General features: G+C 52.6%; 2 protein-coding genes across 2 annotated transcripts in view; both read left to right on the top strand.

Moving 5' to 3' along the window:
* LOC140680999 (uncharacterized) overlaps positions 1-18,724 on the top strand; it is a 206,132-nt gene that overhangs the window by 64,509 nt on the left and 122,899 nt on the right. The gene's annotated exons all lie outside the window — the stretch shown is intronic.
* Positions 8,151-9,083, top strand: LOC140680904 (olfactory receptor 14A16-like). Its single transcript, XM_072919807.1, has one exon. The coding sequence runs from the start codon at positions 8,151-8,153 to the stop codon at positions 9,081-9,083; it is 933 nt and encodes a 310-aa protein (XP_072775908.1).

The raw sequence follows: 18,724 nt of genomic DNA, 5'->3' as shown, positions 1-18,724 counted from the left end.
CTTCAAGGGCAGGAACATCTTTTCCTGTCTGGGAACTGGAATTCCAGCCCCTGGGAGTGTGTGCCACGGATCCCAGAGGGGCATTCCCGAGGCTCCCAGGGTGCTGCTCCTGCCGTGCCTCCCAAGGAGCTGTGCAGGGCAGGGGACAAGGTGCAGCAGCTGTGTTGGTGCTGCAGTGCCACAACAGCCCCTGGTTCCAGGAGTTTCCGCACTGCCAACAGCGGTTCCTGGGTTCCATGATGCCCTGCTGTGTCCCCATGGATATTTGGTGGCATGAAGTTCTTCAGTGTCACAATGGCCACCTTGCTCCATGAGCTTCTACAGTGTCCAAATGGCCTCCTTGGATGGGCAGTGTCACCATGGACCATTGGCTCCATGCAGCCCCGCTGGGTCACCATGGACTCCTTGGTTCCATGAGGTTCTGGGGGTGTCTCCATGGTCTCCTTGGATCCACAGTGTCACAATGGACCACTGGATCCACGTGGCCCTGCTGTGTCACCATGGCCCCTTGGTTCCATGGGACCCCAGAGTCACAATTGTCTCCTTGCTTCCACGTCACCCCCTCAGTGCCAAAATGGCCCCTTCCTTCCATGGGGGACACAAAAGATTTATGGAAACATTGAGCAAATCCTGCTTAACACACCTGGGAACACCTGTTTGCATTCCAGAGGGAGGTTAAAGGTGAGGATGGCACCAGCAGCTTCCATCTGAAACAGAGATCCAGGGAAAGGAGTGGGACAGAGATTTTAACTGGGAGACTCAGAGATGTCTGCTTCCAGAGATCATTTCTGGCCACACTGTTCCTTGTTGAAAGGTGACACCATTCCAGGCAGCCTGTACTGAGCAGGTGGCTCCTGAGTGGGGTTTGCTGTTTAGGAAACCTGCTCAGGCTTTTCCATTCTTTCTTTCCCAAGAGGAAAACTTCTCCTGGGCCTGTGTGCAGGCAGAGCCCTGAGGAGAGCAGGTGGGACACAGTGCAATGGGCTTGGACATGGAGCTGCAGAGCTCAGGGACAAGGTTCTGCTGCAGGGCACAGGGATGTCAGTGCCAGGTGGGCGATTTCAGACATGGTGAGGCTGGGGGTGAGGAGCAGCTTGTCAAAACAGGGTCAGTCCTCAGGGGACTCATTCTTCTACATGCCCAGACCTCCTAAGGAGAACTTCAGTGTCAAGATCACCTGGGGAATGCTTCTATCAGCTCTTCTCTGAACTGGAAAATAAAAAAATACACATTTGATTGAAGGAAAAAAGGTCATGAGGTGCACTTGGAAATCTTCCTCCTTACAAGAACTCCAAACTGACTTCAATCAGCTGCACAAGCCCTGGAGAGATGAAAACAATTTAATGAAGTCAAAGCATCCGTGAGGGCTTTCTGTATTTTGATGATCCCCACCATGGATTTGGGACTGAGTCCAGGACCCTCAGGCACTGAGAGAAGGGTGAAGAAGCTGCTCAAGGAGTCAGGAGCAAAACTCCAAGTCCCTTGGAGCATCACTGAGCCCCAGTGAGGGCAGGGACTGCCAAAGGCTCCCCAGGGATTGGTGAGAGCAGATCCTTGAGGCCAGGATTGCAGGGAGCCAAAGGCTCAGAGCAGGGAACTGCAATGCTGAGCAAGGCCTGGGCTGGCTGGGGGAAGCAGAAAGGCCAAGCCCTGAGCCCAGCCTGGCACAGCAGGGCCTGTCCCTCACGGGTGGCTCGGGGCTGTTTGTGGGGCAGGGGGATGTGAGGGGCAGCAAGGACAAATGTCACAAACCTGTGTGACCCTGCAGATCCTCATGGAACCAAGGGGCCGGTGTGACACTGTGCTGCCTCATGGAATCAAGGAGACCATTGTGAACTCGGTGACCCCAAGGAACCAAGGGTCCATGGTGACCTTGTGCAGCCGCAGTGTCACAGAGGAGCCGCTGTGACACAGCGAGGGCACACGGAGCCGAGGGGCCATTGTGACACATCAGGGCTCTGTGGAACCACGAAGCCATTGTGACATTGCAAGGGCTCATGGAAGCCCTGTATGGAATGGAATGGAATTCCCTGTATCCAATGGCACGGGGCCATTGTGGCACTGCAGAAGCAAGGGGAACATTGTGACACTCCGGGGCCTCATGGAGCCAAGGAGACCATTGTGACACTGTGGGGTCCATGGAACCAAGGGAACATGGAACAGGTCTGGCTAGCTGGGCCTCCTGGGGACCACCTGACAGGTCCGGCTGACCTTGGCATGTCGAGGGCTGCTTCTCATCTGCCCCTGAAGCCCTGGAAATCTGGGCTTTCCTTCCCATGGGAGAGAACTCTCCTTCTCCTCCAGGGGCCTGTGGCCAAAAGTGGGATTCCTTCTGCAAATTTTCTTAACTGCAAAGATTGTTTCCAGATTAAATCTGCCAGGAGAGACAGGTCTGGCAGGCTTGGCCACTCGGGGGCCACCTCTCATCTTCCTTTCAAACACTGGAATCATGTGCTTTTCTTTCTTATGGGAAAAAAACATCCTTCTTGACCAGGCACCCATGGCCAACACTCGGGACCTGCCTCCAGATTTCCCTATATCCAAGGATAGCTCCCAGACAAAAGCTGCCAGGACTGACAAGTCTGGCTGGCCTTGGCTTCCTGAGGGCTGGCACTCATCTGCCTCTGAAACACTGGGGCTCTGTGCTTTCCTTCCTAATGAAAAGAACTCCTCTTCCTGTTCAGGCACCCACAGCCAAAACTGAGATTCCACCTCCAAAATGCCCTGTGTCCAAGGATAGCCCCTAGATGAAAAGTATCAGGAGAGACAGGCCTGGCTGGCTCGGCCTAAGGGTGGCCACCTCTCATCTTCTTCCAGAACACTTGGATTTTGTGTTTTTCATTTCTATAGGGAAAAACCTTCCATCCTGACCAGGCACCCTTGGCCAAAACTGGGATTCCACCTCCAAAACTCTGTACATCCAAGGTGTGCTCCCAAGTGAAAGCTGCCAGGACAGACAGGTCTGGCTGCCCTTGGCCTCTTGGGAGCTGCCTCTCACCTGCCCTAGAAACACTGGGGCTCTGTGCCTTCCTTCGAATGGAAGCGAACCTTCTTTCTTCTCAAGGGGTCCATGGTCAAAATTGAAATTCCTCCTCCCAAATTCCATATGATAAAAGCTGCCAGGACAAACAGGTCTGGTTGGTTCAGCCTCTCAGGAGCCACCTCTCTCCTCTTCTGTTTTGAAACATGTGATCTGTGCTTTCCTTCCTATGGAAAAGAACCATCCTTCTTATCTACACAGAAATGGCTGAAATTGGGATTCCACCTCTAAAATTCCCTATATCCAACGGTTGCTCCCAGCCAAAATCTGCCAGTACCATCAACTCTGGCTGCCCCTTGCCACACTGGAGCTCGGTTCTTTCCTTCCCATGGGGATCACTGTGACACTGTGGGCACCTCATGGAACCAAGGGGATCATTGTGGCACCACTGGAGCCCATGGAACCAAGGGGCCATGGTGACACCGCGGGGCTTCATGGACCCAGAGACCATTATGACCCTGTGGGGCCTGATGGAACCATGGAGACCATTGGGACCCTTCAGGGCCTGGTGTCACCAAGGGGGCATTGTGACACCTCAGGGCCTCCTGGAAGCAAGGGACCATTGGGACACTGTGGGGCCCCATAGAACTGAGGGAATATGGAACAGGTCTGGCTGGCTTGGCCTCCCAGGGGCCCCTGACAGGTCTGGCTGATGTTGGAATGCCAAGGGCTGCCTCTCATCAGCTGCTGGAGCACTGGGGCTCCGTGCTTTCCTTGCTATGGAAAAGAACTCTCATTCTTCTCCAGGCACACAAGGCCAGAATTCAGATTTCACCTCCAAATTTCCTTTTATCCCGGGATTGCTCCCATAGGAATATTGCCAGGAGAAGTCTGGCTGGCAATGGTTTCATGAGGGTGACCTCTCATCTGTCCCCAAAACACTGGGGAAGGCTCCGTGCTTTCCTTCCTATGGGAAAGAACTTTCCAGCTTCTCCTAGTGCCCATGGCTGAGACTGGGGTTCTACCTCCAAAATTCCCTGTATCCAAAGGCTGGTCCCAGAAAAATCTGCCATTACTGACAATTCTGGCTGGCCTTGGCCTAGTGAGACTCTCACCTCCCTTCCAAGCACTGGGGCTCTGGGCTTTCCTTCCTATGGAAAAGAACTGTCCTTCTTGTCCAGGTGCCTATGGCCGGAATTGGGGTTCCACTTCCAACGTTGCCTGTTGTGACAGACTGGAGGAGATTGTTGGCTGGAAACATTTTGTATGTCGGGGAGGAAGGGGAAGGTCCAGCCTTGCCCTGCCCTGGAACCCCAGCCCTGCCCTGCCCTGGAACCCCAATCCCCCCAGAGCCTCTATCCCAGCCCAGCAGTGTCTGCCAGTCCCTGGCACAGCACAGGCAATGCTCCACAGCCACCTCTGGAGCTCCCAGAGACCCAGCTCCAGTGACACCAGCCCTGAGCAAGGGGCCCAGGGCAGGTGTCCATGGCAAACAACCATCACAGCAGCTCCAGGCCTTGGTTGTCACGGCACCAAACCAAGGAACGCGTCCCTGTGGCTGTTGCTGTGGAACCTGGTGACACCAACGAGTGTCACTGCAATTGTACCTGGAACAGCCCCGGTACCGTTTTGTCCTGAGGGCTGCCATGGCAGCTGAATGCAGCAACAGCTCTGCAGGCCATGGAACCTGGCTGCAGAAATGACTCCTTGGGGTGGTTTCCAAGGAAACCTGAACTGATGAGCGTTGCCATGGCACCCAAACCCATCACTCTGGTCAGTGCAGTGTCCATGGACACAGCCCCTTGCAATGGCCCAGTGCGGGTTGGGATGATGATCCACCCTCACAGCTGTAGTGGTCTTGGAGGCACCTTCGGCTTGGCACAGACCTGAGGAGGGTGTCTGTTTTCAATGGGGAAACTCAGGAGTTTAGTTAACTTCAAAAATAAAAGAAGGAGAAACCCTCCTTGGCTGTGCACAGCCAGTTCTTTGAGCAAAGCAGGTCCCAGGGGAGTGAAGAGAGACAGGATGGGGTTGGGGAACGGGGAGCAAGGTTGTCCACGCTGGGTCAGATTCAAGGCACAGTGTCTCTGACCAGGCCAGACCTCCTTAGGAGTGTCCCTGGGTCAGTATCAGTCACTGAATGCTGCAATCACATATTGTATAATAAGAAGAGTAATAAAAGACACCCTTTAAAACAGGAATACATATTTCCTAAAAGCTCTTCAAAATATTTCTCAATAACTGCAGAAGGAAATCTTCCTAATGAACTGCCCCAGATCAGAGGGAAATCAAGGCACAGCCATGGTTTGTCAGGACTTGCTTTATCCTAATGACCCCTGTTGGTGCATTTGGAGCTGAGCCCTGGAACCTCAGGGCCTGAGAGGAGATTGGACAAACTTTTCCAGGAGTCAAAGTCAAGAGGAAACACCCAAATTGTATCAAAGCATTAAATGGGACCCACTGAGGTCCATCCCCAGCACAGGCTCCTCATTGATTCCTTGGAGGAGAGAATTGGAGGCCAGGATGGCACAAAATCCTCTCAGAGGCTCAAAATGGCACAAAAACCTCTCAGTGTGGAAAGGACAATCTAAAGTACCCTACAAAAGTTGAGTATCTCAAAGTATTAATGAGCTCCACTGAGTGTCAGTACAAAGCTCTCAAGGGACTCATTAGAGCAGATAATTGGGGCCATGATTGCAAAAACCTCTCAGAGTCTGGATCAAAAGAGAAACACCAAGTACTTTAAAATAACTGAAGTACCTTGAAGCATTAATGAGCCCCAATGTGTGTTGTTCCTGACAAAGCCTCTCCAGGGACTAATTACAGCAGATAATTGGAGGCCAGGATTGAACAAACCTCTCAGAGATTCCAAGGCTAAAGCCAAAGCCTAAAGTCCTTTGAAAAACCTGCAGTCCCTGGGAGCATGAAGGAGCCCCCAGGGCCATTCCTGATCAAGGCTCCCCAGGGACTCCTTCCAGCAGATCCTTGAGGCCACTGGGATGTGGGCTAGGGGGGATGCTGAGGGCAGGACCAGGGGGTGACAGTGCCCAGCCTGGCTGGGGCTGTGCCAGGAGGCCCCAGGGCCTCAGGACAAGGTGTCTCCTCCCAGCCCTTGGTGGCACAGACCCTGCTGTGCCCCAGGGCACCAAGACTTGGCTTCTCTTTGTCCCCACCTGTCATCAGTGCCTCCAGCTCTCTGCTCTGCCTGGGGCCTGGGGACACTTTCTCAGTCGTGTCCCTCAGTGGGACCCATTAAAAGTCCAAGAAACTTTGGACTTGGATTCTGACTTGGAGTTCTGGAGAGGTTTCTGCAGCTCCCTCTCAGGGCCTGATGTTCAGGGCCTGAGCACAAAGCCCCAGAGGGTCATTAAAGTCCTTGTGCTGTGTCTGTGCTGCTGAGCTGGGCCGGGCTCCTGGCACAGAGGGTGATCCTGGTAACCAAGGAGAGCTTCAAAAGCACATTTCTCTTGCTGAGCAGCTCTTCTCCCAGCCCAGCAGGGCTGGGGCACTGCCTGCAGCCAGCCCAGGCACAGCACAGAGGCACAGAGAGCTTCAATCAGTCAGGGCTGGGAAGGGCTGAGAAGTGCCTGGGGCAGAATCACTGCCAGCCCTTGGCACAGGAACCTCTGGCTGCAGGACAATGCAGCTGCAGCTCCTGGAGCGATCTCCTAAAGCTGGAACATCCCAATGCCCACAGCCCCTGTGAGTGCATTCTCTGCTCATCTCCTGTGCAGAGCAGCCAGGGGTGCCCAGGGCTGTCCTGCAGAGCAGGGTCCTGCAGCCCAGGGCGCTGTGCTGGGCCAGGGACTCTGCTGCCTGCCAGGGACAGCTCTCAGCCGGCCCTGGAGCTGCTCCCAGCGCTGGCCAGGAGCTGTGGGGGGAAGGAGCCACCCTGAGCAGGGCAGGTGCTGCTGCTGAGAGGGGCTGGGTGGGGCAGGGCTGCTCCCAGCTCCAGACCAGCCTGGGCACAGCTCCGGAGGGCACTTCCCAAAGAAGGTAAGCCTGGGATTGCTGTAAAGGTCAGGAGCTTTCCTGAGAGTATTTTCAATTTCCGGCTTGGAGAAGGATGGGAAAGTTGGGGTGATGACAAAAAGTGTATTGCTTTTTAAACATTTTTCATATATATGTAGCTCTGTAAATTTCTATTCTATAATTATAAATAGAGAATTGTTACATAACTCTATTAAACTCTTAATTAGCTCTATTAAACTACTATTATGTACTTATGTAACTGTAATCCTTAGCTGTCTCTACTATGTTTTCTCACTATCTCTTAGATTTTACAAACATAAGCTGACTGTCTAAATACATTCCTGAAATACTGTATAGTCTAATTATCAGGAAGAGGACCTACAAGAAGAACACTTTGGTTTTTGACCAGAATCTGAGCAGTCATAAGTAAGAGAGGGACAAAAAAGCCCTTGGACCTAGTCCAATGCGCTGAGCCAGGGGTGTGTAATTGAGGCAACTGAATCTCCTATTGGATATTCCTGTTAAATATCGTAATTAATTAACCCTAATAATTGTTGAAATCAGGGGCTGTATGTGCCCCATCCCCACTGGGACACCTGGAAGCTTCCAATAAAGCTCTGGTTTTTACTTTACTGTTCTAACACTGTTGCAAGGGGTTTTTTTCTCTTTTGATTATAGAAAACAGGGGGATGAGAGAAGCAGAACAGGAATTGTAATCCCAGAATCCCAGAACATTCTGAGCAGAAAGGGAAATACAGGATCATCAAAGGAATGTTTGAACATTTACAGAGACTCCAGAACTGTGACTTTGGGTGGTCAGTCTCTCTGCTGGGAGCCTCCCAAAGGGCCTTCAGCCCCTCCTAAGCCCTGGACAGCAGCAGTATCACCTTTGCAGAGCCCAGCTCCTAAATATCCAGGCTTGTCCCTCTGCCACATTGCCACAAACCCAGGGCAGCAGGGCAGGGATGGCTCCTCGAGAGCCCCCACGCACAGGCCTGGCTGCTCCTGGCACACTCAGCCAGCACAACTGGAGCTCAGGCAGGGACCTGGGTGAAGGTTTTCCCAGAGCAGGAACAAGGGTGGGTGAGTTCCAGCAGGACAGGCTGCAGGGAATGGCCCAGGTTTGGCTCCAAGCAGCCTCTCCTGACTTGTCCCTGTCCTTTCTCCATGAACAGGTGCCCACGTGCAGCCACAGCAAATGTCCAACAGCAGCTCCATCAGCCACTTCCTCCTGCTGGCACTGGCAGACACGCGGCAGCTGCAGCTCCTGCACTTCTGCCTCTTCCTGGGCATCTCCCTGGCTGCCCTCCTGGGCAACGGCCTCATCATCAGCGCCGTAGCCTGCGGCCACCACCTGCACACGCCCATGTTCTTCTTCCTGCTCAACCTGGCCCTCAGCGACCTGGGCTCCATCTGCACCACTGTCCCCAAAGCCCTGCACAATTCCCTCTGGGACACCAGGAACATCTCCTACACAGGATGTGCTGCACAGCTTTTTCTGATTATCTTCTTCCTTGGTACAGAATTTTCCCTCCTGACCATCATGTGCTACGACCGCTACGTGTCCATCTGCAAACCCCTGCACTACGGGACCCTCCTGGGCAGCAGAGCTTGTGCCCACATGGCAGCAGCTGCCTGGGCCAGTGCCTTTCTCAATGCTCTGCTGCTCACAGCCAATACATTTTCCCTGCCCCTGTGCCATGGCAATGCCCTGGGACAGTTCTTCTGTGAAATTCCCCAGATCCTCAAGCTCTCCTGCTCCAAATCTTATCTCAGGGAACTTGGGCTCATTGCTGTTAGTGCCTGTTTGGTATTTTGTTGTTTTGTGTTCATTGTTTTCTCGTATGTGCAGATCTTCAGGGCTGTGCTGAGGATCCCCTCGGAGCAGGGACGGCACAAAGCCTTTTCCACCTGCCTCCCTCACCTGGCTGTGGTCTCTCTGTTTGTCAGCACTGTAATATTTGCCTACCTGAAGCCCCCCTTGATGTCCTCCCATTCCCTGGATCTGCCCCTGTCAGTTCTGTACTCGGTGGTGCCTCCAGCCCTGAACCCCCTCATCTACAGCCTGAGGAACCAGGAGCTCAAGGCTGCAGTGTCGACACTGATGACTGGATGCTTTCAAGGACATTAAACTGCTGGCCAATTTCTCCAAATTACTTTGAACAAAAGTCATATTTGATACTTCTTGTTGGTTTCATCTTGGAAGTCTTTGTTTTACATTTAATGTTGTCCACAAATAAATGCCATTCCTTGTGCCATTTCTCATTTTGTTTCACTCTACCTTCCCTGTACCCACAGACTGTGTCAATGAGGGCCTGCACTCTCAGTGACTTTAAAGGAACTAAAGGATGTCCCAGCAGAGTTTTCTGCAGAGATGCCCTTTTGTTGCCTTCTCTGGAGCTGCAGCAGCAATGTCTGTGTGCAGAGCTGGGGCAGATCAGTGCTGGCACAGCAGCTGTGCCCAGGAGCAGCAGCACTTGGTGCTGCCAGTGCTGCTCCCGTGGCCCTGCCCCGCTGCCCTGGTGGCCCTGGTGTTGCTGCAGGGCCTGAGTGCTCTCGGGGCCGGGCACAGTCCTGGGGGTGGCAGTGCCGGGGCTGCAGCAGGGACAGGCCATGGGCACTGCTGGGGCAGCGCTGACGCCTCAGGCCAGGGCCTGGGGGCTCCAGGCTCCTTGCCCAGGCTCTCTCAAGAACACGGCCAGGCCAATGCTCAGCACAGAAAACCCCCGTGAGCAGCCCCAGGCTGGCCGTGGGCAGGCTGGGGGCAAAGAGCATGGCTGGTGCTCTGCAAGGGCCCTGGGGGAGATGGGAAGGAGCAGCAGAGCAGGGGCTGATCCATCCCCAGTGCGCTGCACAGCCCAGGGCAGCATCCCAGAGCGTCCTCATGGAGCTGCCAACAACATCCCCCCTCTGCAGCCCTGGCCTCTCCCCCAGCTCACAGAGGTGCCGCATCCTTGCAGGCACAGACACGGCAGCACTGGCTCAGCAGCCCCTGTTTGCACTGCACACAGCAGGCGGGAGCACCCCTGTGCTGCTGCTGTGGGGACATGAACCTGAAGGAGCACAAATGCCATCAGCCCCTGGGGCCAGGAAGGGCTGGGGGACACCAGGGAAACCACTCAGCTTTGTCCTGGCCTCTGCAGTCAGCCAGAAAGTTTGTTCCCATCAGCTGGGAGTTTCCTGTCCCACTGCAGACGCTGCTGCTCAGAGCCAGGGCTGCCTGTCAGCCACCCCCAAACTGCCCTGAGCATTTCCTTGGCTTCATCTTTGCTTTCTTTACTCTTCCTGTTACAGATTTCTTTCCCTTGCCCAGCCCTGTTCCCTCCCCTGCACACAGCCCATCCCTGTTTGCCCTTTCCTCTCTGGCCCCACTCCCCATTGCAGTTCCTGACTTGGCACCATGGGAATGGCCCTTGGGGAGCAGGATCATCCCACAAGTGCTGCAGGAATTGTCTGCAGGCTCCTGCAGTTCTCCCTGCTGCTCCCTTGCCAGAGGCACCCCAGGCCAGGGGGGCACATCTGGGCTGCTGTGTCTGGCTGTGGGGCTCCCTGTTCTGGGCAGTGAGGAGGAGCTGCAGAGGCTCTGCAGGACTGACAGGATGGGCTTTGGGGCTGTGAGGAGAAGCTGAGGGACCTGGGCTGCTGGAGCTTCTGAAGAGGAGGCCCAGGGCTCCTCCTGCAACTGCTCCAAGGGTGGATTCAGAGAATCACAGAATCAGCAAGGTTGGAAAAGACCTTGGAGATCATCAAGTCCAAATGTGCCCTGACACTGCCTTGTCTCTCCTGAGCCTTCTCTTCTCCAGGATAAACAACCCCAGCTCCTTCAGCCACTCCTCACAGGATTTGTGCTCCACACACCTCACCAGCCTTGTTGCCCTTCTCTGGACATGTTCCAGCCCCTCCATGTCCTTCCTAAATTGGGGTCTCAGAACTGGACACAGCACTCGAGGTGCTGCCCAACCAGTGCCCAGCACAGGGGAAGAATCATTGCCCTGGTCCTGCTGGCCACACCATTCCTGATCCAGGCCAGGAGCCATTGGCCTTCTTGGCCACCTGGGCACACGGCTGGCTCATGTCCAGCCTGCTGTCCATCAGTCCCTGCAGGTCCCTTTCTGCCTGGCTGCTGTCCAGCCACTCTGTCCCCAGCCTGGAGCACTGCAGGGGTTGTTGTGGCCAAAGTGCAGGACCCGGCACTTGGACTTGTTAAACCTCACCTTGTTGGGTTTGGGACCTCTGCAGAGTCCTCCTACCCTCCAGCAGATCAACACTCCCAGACAACTTGGTGTCACCAGGGTTCCATGAGGCCCCAGAGTGTCCCAATGGTCTCCATGATTCCATGAGGCCTCCCAGTGTCGCAATGTCCCTTTGGTTCCATGGGACCCCTTTGTGTCACAAAGTCCCTTGGATCCTTGGGTCCCACAGTGTCACAATGTCACCGTGGTCCCCAAGGCCCTGCAGTGTCACAGTGGATCCTTGGTTCCATGAGGTCTGGCAGGGCAGCAATGCTCTCCTTGGTCCCACAGTGTCACAGTGGCCTCTTGTGCCCAAGGGCCACCACGGTGTCAAACATGTTTCCTTCATTCCAGAACTCTCTGAGGAGCAGCACTGGCCACTTGGTTCCATGGGGCCCTGCAGTGTCACAATGGACCCATCATGACACGAGGTCCTGCTCTGTCACAAAGCTCTGCATGGTGGGGTGGGGGTAGGGACAGAGTCTGATGGATTGTCAGACACAAAGGGTCTTGATTTTCATATCTATTCCAACTGCATGAGGAGGAGGCACTTGGATTCAGTGTCAACTGGAGATTTCACACATCAGTTTATTAGGAGTAAAAAAAAACTAAACAGGACCTGAAGAAATCTTTTCTCACTGTCCTTTTAAATATAGTGTAATCAACCACAAGAGATTTGAAAACTTAAGTGATTCCCAGGGCTTGGCTTGTTAAGATATTCTGAATGTTAATGAGCCCTGGGGCACTGAATTCCTGCACTGAGGAGCTGAAGGCTGAAGAAGCCTTTGGAGCAGTAAAATTCAGCAGCAGCCTCCAAGTTGCTGAGGATGTCAGCAGCCCCCACTGAGGCCATCCCTGCCCAGAGACCCTGGGGGAATGGGCAGACAAGGAGAGCGTCCCTGGGGCTGGGGCAGCAGAACTCAGAGGCACCAGCGGCTCCAGCTGGGAAATGGAGTGTGGGATGGGGCTGTGAAAGCCCTGCCTGGGCTGTGCCAAGCAGGACACACAAGCCCTGACCCCCATCCCCTAAAAAACTCTCTCAATGGGACATTTTAAAGGAATTACAATAGGTTCTGTCCTCTGAGTTGGATGCACTGAAGAAATACCAACAAGAGATTCTCAGGAGCTCAAAACAATAAAACATCCTTTCTGGCAACATAGAAGATAGAGAAACTTTGGGAAAAGGTTTAATAGGTCATTAAATCAACAAAAAACATTTCTCAAAGCATTAATCCTCAGATGTAGGGAGTTTTGGAGGTGGAATCCCAGTTTTGGCCATGACAGGATGAATGATTTTTTCCTATAGAAAAGAGAAGTGCAAGTCCAAGTGTTCTGGAAGAAGATGAGAGGTGGGCACCCTTAGGCCAAGCCAGCCAGACCTGTCTCTCCTGATACCTTTCGTCTAGGGGCTATCCTTGGACACAGGGCATTTTGGAGGTGGAATCTCAATTTTGGCTGTGGGTTCCTGGATAGGAAGAATTATTTACATTAGGAAGAAGAGAACAGAGCCCCGGTGTTTCAGAGGCACATGAATGCCAGCCCTCAGGAAGCCAAGGCCAGCCAGACTTGTCAGTCCTGGCAGCTTCTGTCTGGGAGCTATCCTTGGATATAGGGAATTCTGGAGGCAGATACTGAGTGTTGGCCATGGGTGCCTGGTCAAGAAGGATGTTTTTTCCCCATAAGAAAGAAAAGCACATGGTTCCAGTGTTTGAAAGGCAGATGAGAGGTGGCCCCCGAGTGGCCAAGCCTGCCAGAGCTGTCTCTCCTGGCAGATTTAATCTGGAAACAATCTTTGCAGTTAAGAAAATTTGCAGAAGGAATCCCACTTTTGGCCATAGGCCCCTGGAGGAGAAGGACAGTTCTCTCCCATAGGAAGGAAAGCCCAGAGCCCCAGGGCTTCAGGGGCAGATGAGAAGTATCCCTCGACATGCCAAGGTCAGCCAGACCTGTCAGGTGGTCCCTGGGAGGCTCAGCCAGCCAGACCTGTTCCATGTTCCCTTGGTTCCATGGACCCCACAGTGTCACAATGGTCTCCTTGGTTCCATGAGGCCCTGGAGTGTCACAATGTTCCCTTTGCTTCTGCAGTGTCACAATGGTCCCGTGCTTCCATGAGGCCTTGCAATGTCACAATGGCTTCGTGGTTCCACAAAGCCCTGATGTGTCACAATGGCCCCTGGGCTCCGTGTGCCCTCGCTGTGTCACAGCGGCTCCTCTGTGACACTGCGGCTGCACAAGGTCACCGTGGACCCTTGCTTCCTTGGGGTCACCGAGTTCACAATGGTCTCTTTGATTCCATGAGGCAGCACAGTGTCACCCTGGCCCCTGGGTTCCATGAGGATCTGGAGTGTCACACAGGTTTGTGACATTTGTCCTTGCTGCCCCTCACATCCCCCTGCCCCACAAACAGCCCCGAGCCACCCGTGAGGGACAGGCCCTACTGTGCCAGGCTGGGCTCAGGGCTTGGCCTTTCTGCTTCCCCCAGCCAGCCCAGGCCTTGCTCAGCATTGCAGTTCCCTGCTCTGAGCCTTGGGCTCCCTGCAATCCTGGCCTCAAGGATCTGCTCTCACCAGTCCCTGGGGAGCCTTTGGCTGTCCCTGCCCTCACTGGGGCCCAAGGGACTTGGAGTTTTGCTCCTGACTCCTTGAGCAGCTTCTTCACCCTTCTCTCAGTGCCTGAGGGTCCTGGACTCAGTCCCAAATCCATGGTGGGGATCATCAAAATACAGAAAGCCCTCACGGGTGCTTTGACTTCATTAAATTGTTTTCAGCTCTCCAGGCTTGTGCAGCTGATTTAAGTCAGTTTGGAGTTCTATTAAGGAGGAAGATTTCCAAGTGCACCTCATGACCTTTTTTTCTTCAATCAAATGTATATTTTTTTATTTTCCAGTTCAGAGAAGAGCTGATAGAAGCATTCCCCAGGTGATCTTGATGCTGAAGGTCTCCTTAGGAGGTCTGGGCATGTAGAAGAATGAGCCCCTTGAGGCCTGCCCCTGTTTGGACAAGCTGCTCCTCACCCCCAGCCTCACCATGTCTGACATCACCCACCTGGCACTGACATCCCTGTGCCCTGCAGCAGAACCTTGTCCCTGAGCTCTGCAGCTCCATGTCCCAGCCCATTGCACCGTGTCCCACTTGCTCTCCTCAGGGCTCTGCCTGCACACAGGCCCAGGAGAAGTTTTCCTCTTGGGAAAGAAAGAATGGAAAAGCCTGAGCAGGTTTCCTAAACAACAAACCCCACTCAGGAGCCACCTGCTCAGTACAGGCTGCCTGGAATGGTGTCACCTTTCTACAAGGAACAGTGTGACCAGAAATGATCTCTGGAAGCAGACATCTCTGAGTCTCCCAGTTGAATTCTCTGTCCCACTCCTTTCCCTGGATCTCTGTTGCAGATTGAAGCTGCTGGTGCCATCCTCACCTTTAACCTCCCTCTGGAATGCAAACAGGTGTTCCCAGGTGTGTTAAGCAGGATTTGCTCAATGTTTCCATAAATCTTTTGTGTTCCCCATGGAACAAAGGGGCCATTTTGGCACTGAGGGGGTGACGTGGAAGCAAGGAGTCAATTGTGACCCTGGGGTCCCACATAACCAAGGGGCCATGGTGACACAGCAGGGCCACGTGGATCCAGTGGTCCATTGTGTCACTGTGGATCCAAGGAGACCATGGAGACACACCCAGAACCTCATGGAACCAAGGAGTCCATGGTGACCCAGCGGGGCTGCATGGAGCCAATGGTCCATGGTGACACTGCCCATCCAAGGAGGCCATTTGGACACTGTGGAAGCTCATGGAGCGAGGTGGCCATTGTGACACTGAAGAACTTCATGCCACCAAATATCCATGGGGACACAGCAGGGCATCATGGAACCCAGGAACCGCTGTTGGCAGTGCGGAAACTCCTGGAACCAGGGGCTGTTGTGGCACTGCAGCACCAACACAGCTGCTGCACCTTGTCCCCTGCCCTGCACAGCTCCTTGGGAGGCACGGCAGGAGCAGCACCCTGGGAGCCTCGGGATTGCCCCTCTGGGATCCATGGCACACACTCCCAGGGGCTGGAATTCCAGTTCCCAGCCAGGAAAAGATGTTCCTGCCCTTGAAGGCAAAGCTTTTATGGAAGACCCAAAAGCCAAGTGCAGCAGGATCCTACAGGGACATTTCACTGCCAGCCTTCATAACTTCACCCATGGTTGTCGTAGCTCATGGATTGGGAATTAAATCAGGGCAGGGTGTTAGGTGGGAGCTGCCCTGGGTCAAAGGAGACACTGAGAGAGAAAAAGAGCAGGCAATAGAAGGCAGGAGAGAAAGGAGATGTTTTGGTTTGGAATGACACATGTCTGCTAAGGAAGGCAGGAGCCTCTCCTGAAATAGAAAAATGTAGACTCTTTCTTTCTGAATTGTTATTATTTTGAAATAAAGGGGGGCTCTCAGGTAAAAATATGGGAGCAGGAATAGCAGTATTTTCTCAGGGAAGAAAATAAAAAGATAAAATAAACAATGCAGTAAACGAAAACAACACTGACAGAGTCAAAAAATAACCAGACACTCTGTTGGACAGGGTGTTGGCTGCAGTCCAATTGCAATGGTGGCTGCAGTCCTCCTGCAGTGTCAGGTGTTGTTCTGTTGGAGAAGTGATCCTGTAGAAAAGGGTGTCTTCTTCTGAAGAGGAAGAGGCAGCTGTTCCTCTGAGAAATCCAGCCCAGAAAAAGCTGTGTTGGTGGGCCAGAATCTCAAGATTAGATGCAGGTAGGAATGCTTGGCTCCTCCCTCTGGGCAGAGCATCTCACAATGGGATGTTACAGTTCTTATCAGTCATGCAGTGACATTCAATAGCCCATTATCAGCAGATGTCTCCCCTGAGGGGGGACTGATTGTGGAAGAGACAAGGAAAAACTGCCCACTTAACACAGGACAACTGCCATACAGATGGCAAATTGAACACATCTTGCTTTTCAGTCTGGCACAGGAGGTCACAAACAAAATCAGCTGAGAAGGCAGCACTCTGAAAAGCAAACCAGAACTGACAGAAAATGAATAGGACATAAATCAATAATTCCGATAGTTTTATTAATTATCAAAATAAATCAGCCCCACACAATCCTGATCCCACAACCTCAAATTTGGATCTTACTTCTCCCAGTCACCTCCCAACCCCATCTCACCCTAGAGGCTGTGGAATTGAGTAATTTTGGCATGGGACTGAGGTGGGAACCAGCCATTTTGAGGTGGGATTGAGCAATTTTGGGGTAAGATTGAGGGGTTTCAAGTGGGATTGAATCATTTTGAAGTGACAGAGCAATCCACCTTGGCTTTTGGAGTGCAAAGATATGGAGAATACTACCAGATATCCCCCAAGAACCCACAAATCCTCCAGAATATGTTCCCAAACCATAAATTCCACCTCAAATACCTGTTAAATGGTGGGACTTTTGATATCCCTGGTCAATACTCTTTTTAGTAATTTTTCAGGTGTTTTTAAGTGATTAAGATATATCAGAAGAAAATTAGGGCCAAACCAAAACCAGAGGGCCCTTAAGCATGCCCTGGGCACTGGACAAAACAAACTCTGCAGAAATCAAACTGAACCCTCCATAAAATGCCTTGAGGAAGATTTGCTCTTCCCACAAGTTACTTGTGATGGAAACACAAACAAATCCCAAACATTACTAAGCCAACAACAAGCAATTCTGTGGCAATTCCAAATTTCACCAGTTCCAGCACAGCTCCAACTCAGATGCTGGCAGGTTCCAAAAAAAGAAAAATGGAAATTTGGCCCGATACAGATTATTAAAAGGAAGGGAAAGCTCTGTGTAGCTGTTACAAAGGTGACAGGGACGAAGAAAATAATGATTCTCATATTTGGAAAAGCCCCCAAGCCTGTGAATTCAGGAGTTACTTCAGAATTTAGCTACTTGAGTTGGGCTTCTTGTAGGACTTTAGTAGCATTGTGTTCCTCACTGTGTGGTGAATGGTCCTTGTCAGTCTCACTGGTATCATTTGCTCCCTTTCCTTCAGTGATTTTAACAAACATTTCAGGGAAGGACAAGAAAATATTTTCTTTACACTGGCCATCCACAACAGCCATTTTCCTCATAAGTTCTCCCAAAAGTCACTCAGAGGAAGCTGCATCCAAGTTTCCAAGAGTTCCTCCAGAAAGAGCCACAAGCTCGTCAGAGGAGGGAACCATGTTGTTGTCAAAGGCACTTGGGGTCAGACAGCAGTGCCCTGAACTCACAGTGCAAAATAATGTCTCAATCTGGCTAAAAAAATTGTTAGAGAGATGCCTCTGCCCCATTTAAGGTGCTAACGAGACCAAATCCAAGGTGGATTTTATTGAACAGTAAATATGAGGTAGAGAGAGACATGGAAAGAAAGATAAACATGAGAGAAAGTAAGGGAGTGACAGGGACAGAGATCTCCCCTGGGTTGAGGCAAGTGTGACATTGTCCCCTGTGTGCTTGGCCTTCCCAGGGTGGGGGTTTTACACCTGAGCCAGTTTGGGTAAGGGGGGTGGTGTTCACCCCCCACCTCGAGCAGGGATGGCCTCACTGTTTCAGGTTACAGTGTCAGATGTAACCAAAAGTGTTTTCAGTCACCATCTCCATAAACTGTTATCAACAGGTGGGGCAGTGTTCTTTATCTCTTCCATGGTTCAGCCCTGATAACGCCCTCCAGGGGCCATCTTCTGTTAATGGGCCATTGAGTGTCACTGCAGTAGCTGATAAAATTACATCATCCCATTGTGGGATGCTCCGCCCAGGGGGAGGAACCAAGCATTCCTACCTGGATATAATCTCACACTTGCAACACCACGACCACCTTGCCTACTGCATTCCCAGAGGACAAGAGCTCCATAACCACCTCTGGACCTTCAGAGGAAGACCAGACCGTTCTACAGGATCCCTGCTTTGACAGAATCACCTTCATCACTCCAGCCGGACTGCAGCCATCATTTCATCAGACTGCTACCACCACCCTGACCAACGGGGTGTCAGGTTATATCCTGACTCTGTCCGATTAAGCCAGTGTTTCTGTATCATTGCCTTGATCTTAATTTTCTTAATCAATTGTGATTCTGGCTTAGACTCTCTCCCTGGTTTGCCTTCCACCCAGGACAATACTGAATGTGCTCATCCCTTGTTTTCCTCCCAAAACAGAATTTCCCATCGCCAGCCCTTTGCCAGATGGAGGAGAAGGCTGTGAGGAAGAGGAAGGAGCCCTGGGACACCGAGGCAGGTGAGGAGGAAGTCAGTGCCCCTTTCCCCCTCTCTCCTGCTCCATCTCCCAGCCCAGCACAGCCCCCGGCTGCAGGACAGCCCCGCTGCCGACGCTCTGCTGACGGGGATGCACTGGGGGGATCTCCTTACCCTTCCTTGTGGCACGGAGGCAAATCCCATCCTCTCCTTGTCCTTCCTACCCCAGAGCAGGAGCTGAGGATGGAGACCAGGGAGGACAAATCTCTGCAGCACAACCTCATGGAAGAGGCCGATTTGAGCAACTCCACAGCGCAAGAATCCAACAGGGAAGAAAAGCCCCGGAGATCCCAC

This window comes from Taeniopygia guttata, chromosome 30 (genome assembly GCF_048771995.1).
Source record: "Taeniopygia guttata chromosome 30, bTaeGut7.mat, whole genome shotgun sequence".
Lineage (NCBI taxonomy): Eukaryota > Metazoa > Chordata > Aves > Passeriformes > Estrildidae > Taeniopygia > Taeniopygia guttata.
The sequence above is the reverse complement of the archived record's forward strand: the minus strand, read 5'-3'. Positions and strand labels throughout refer to the sequence as shown.

Coding starts and splice junctions, on each gene's coding strand:
- LOC140680904 (XM_072919807.1), top strand. CDS start 8,151: ATGTCCAACAGCAGCTCCATCAGCCACTTCCTCCTGCTGGCACTGGCA.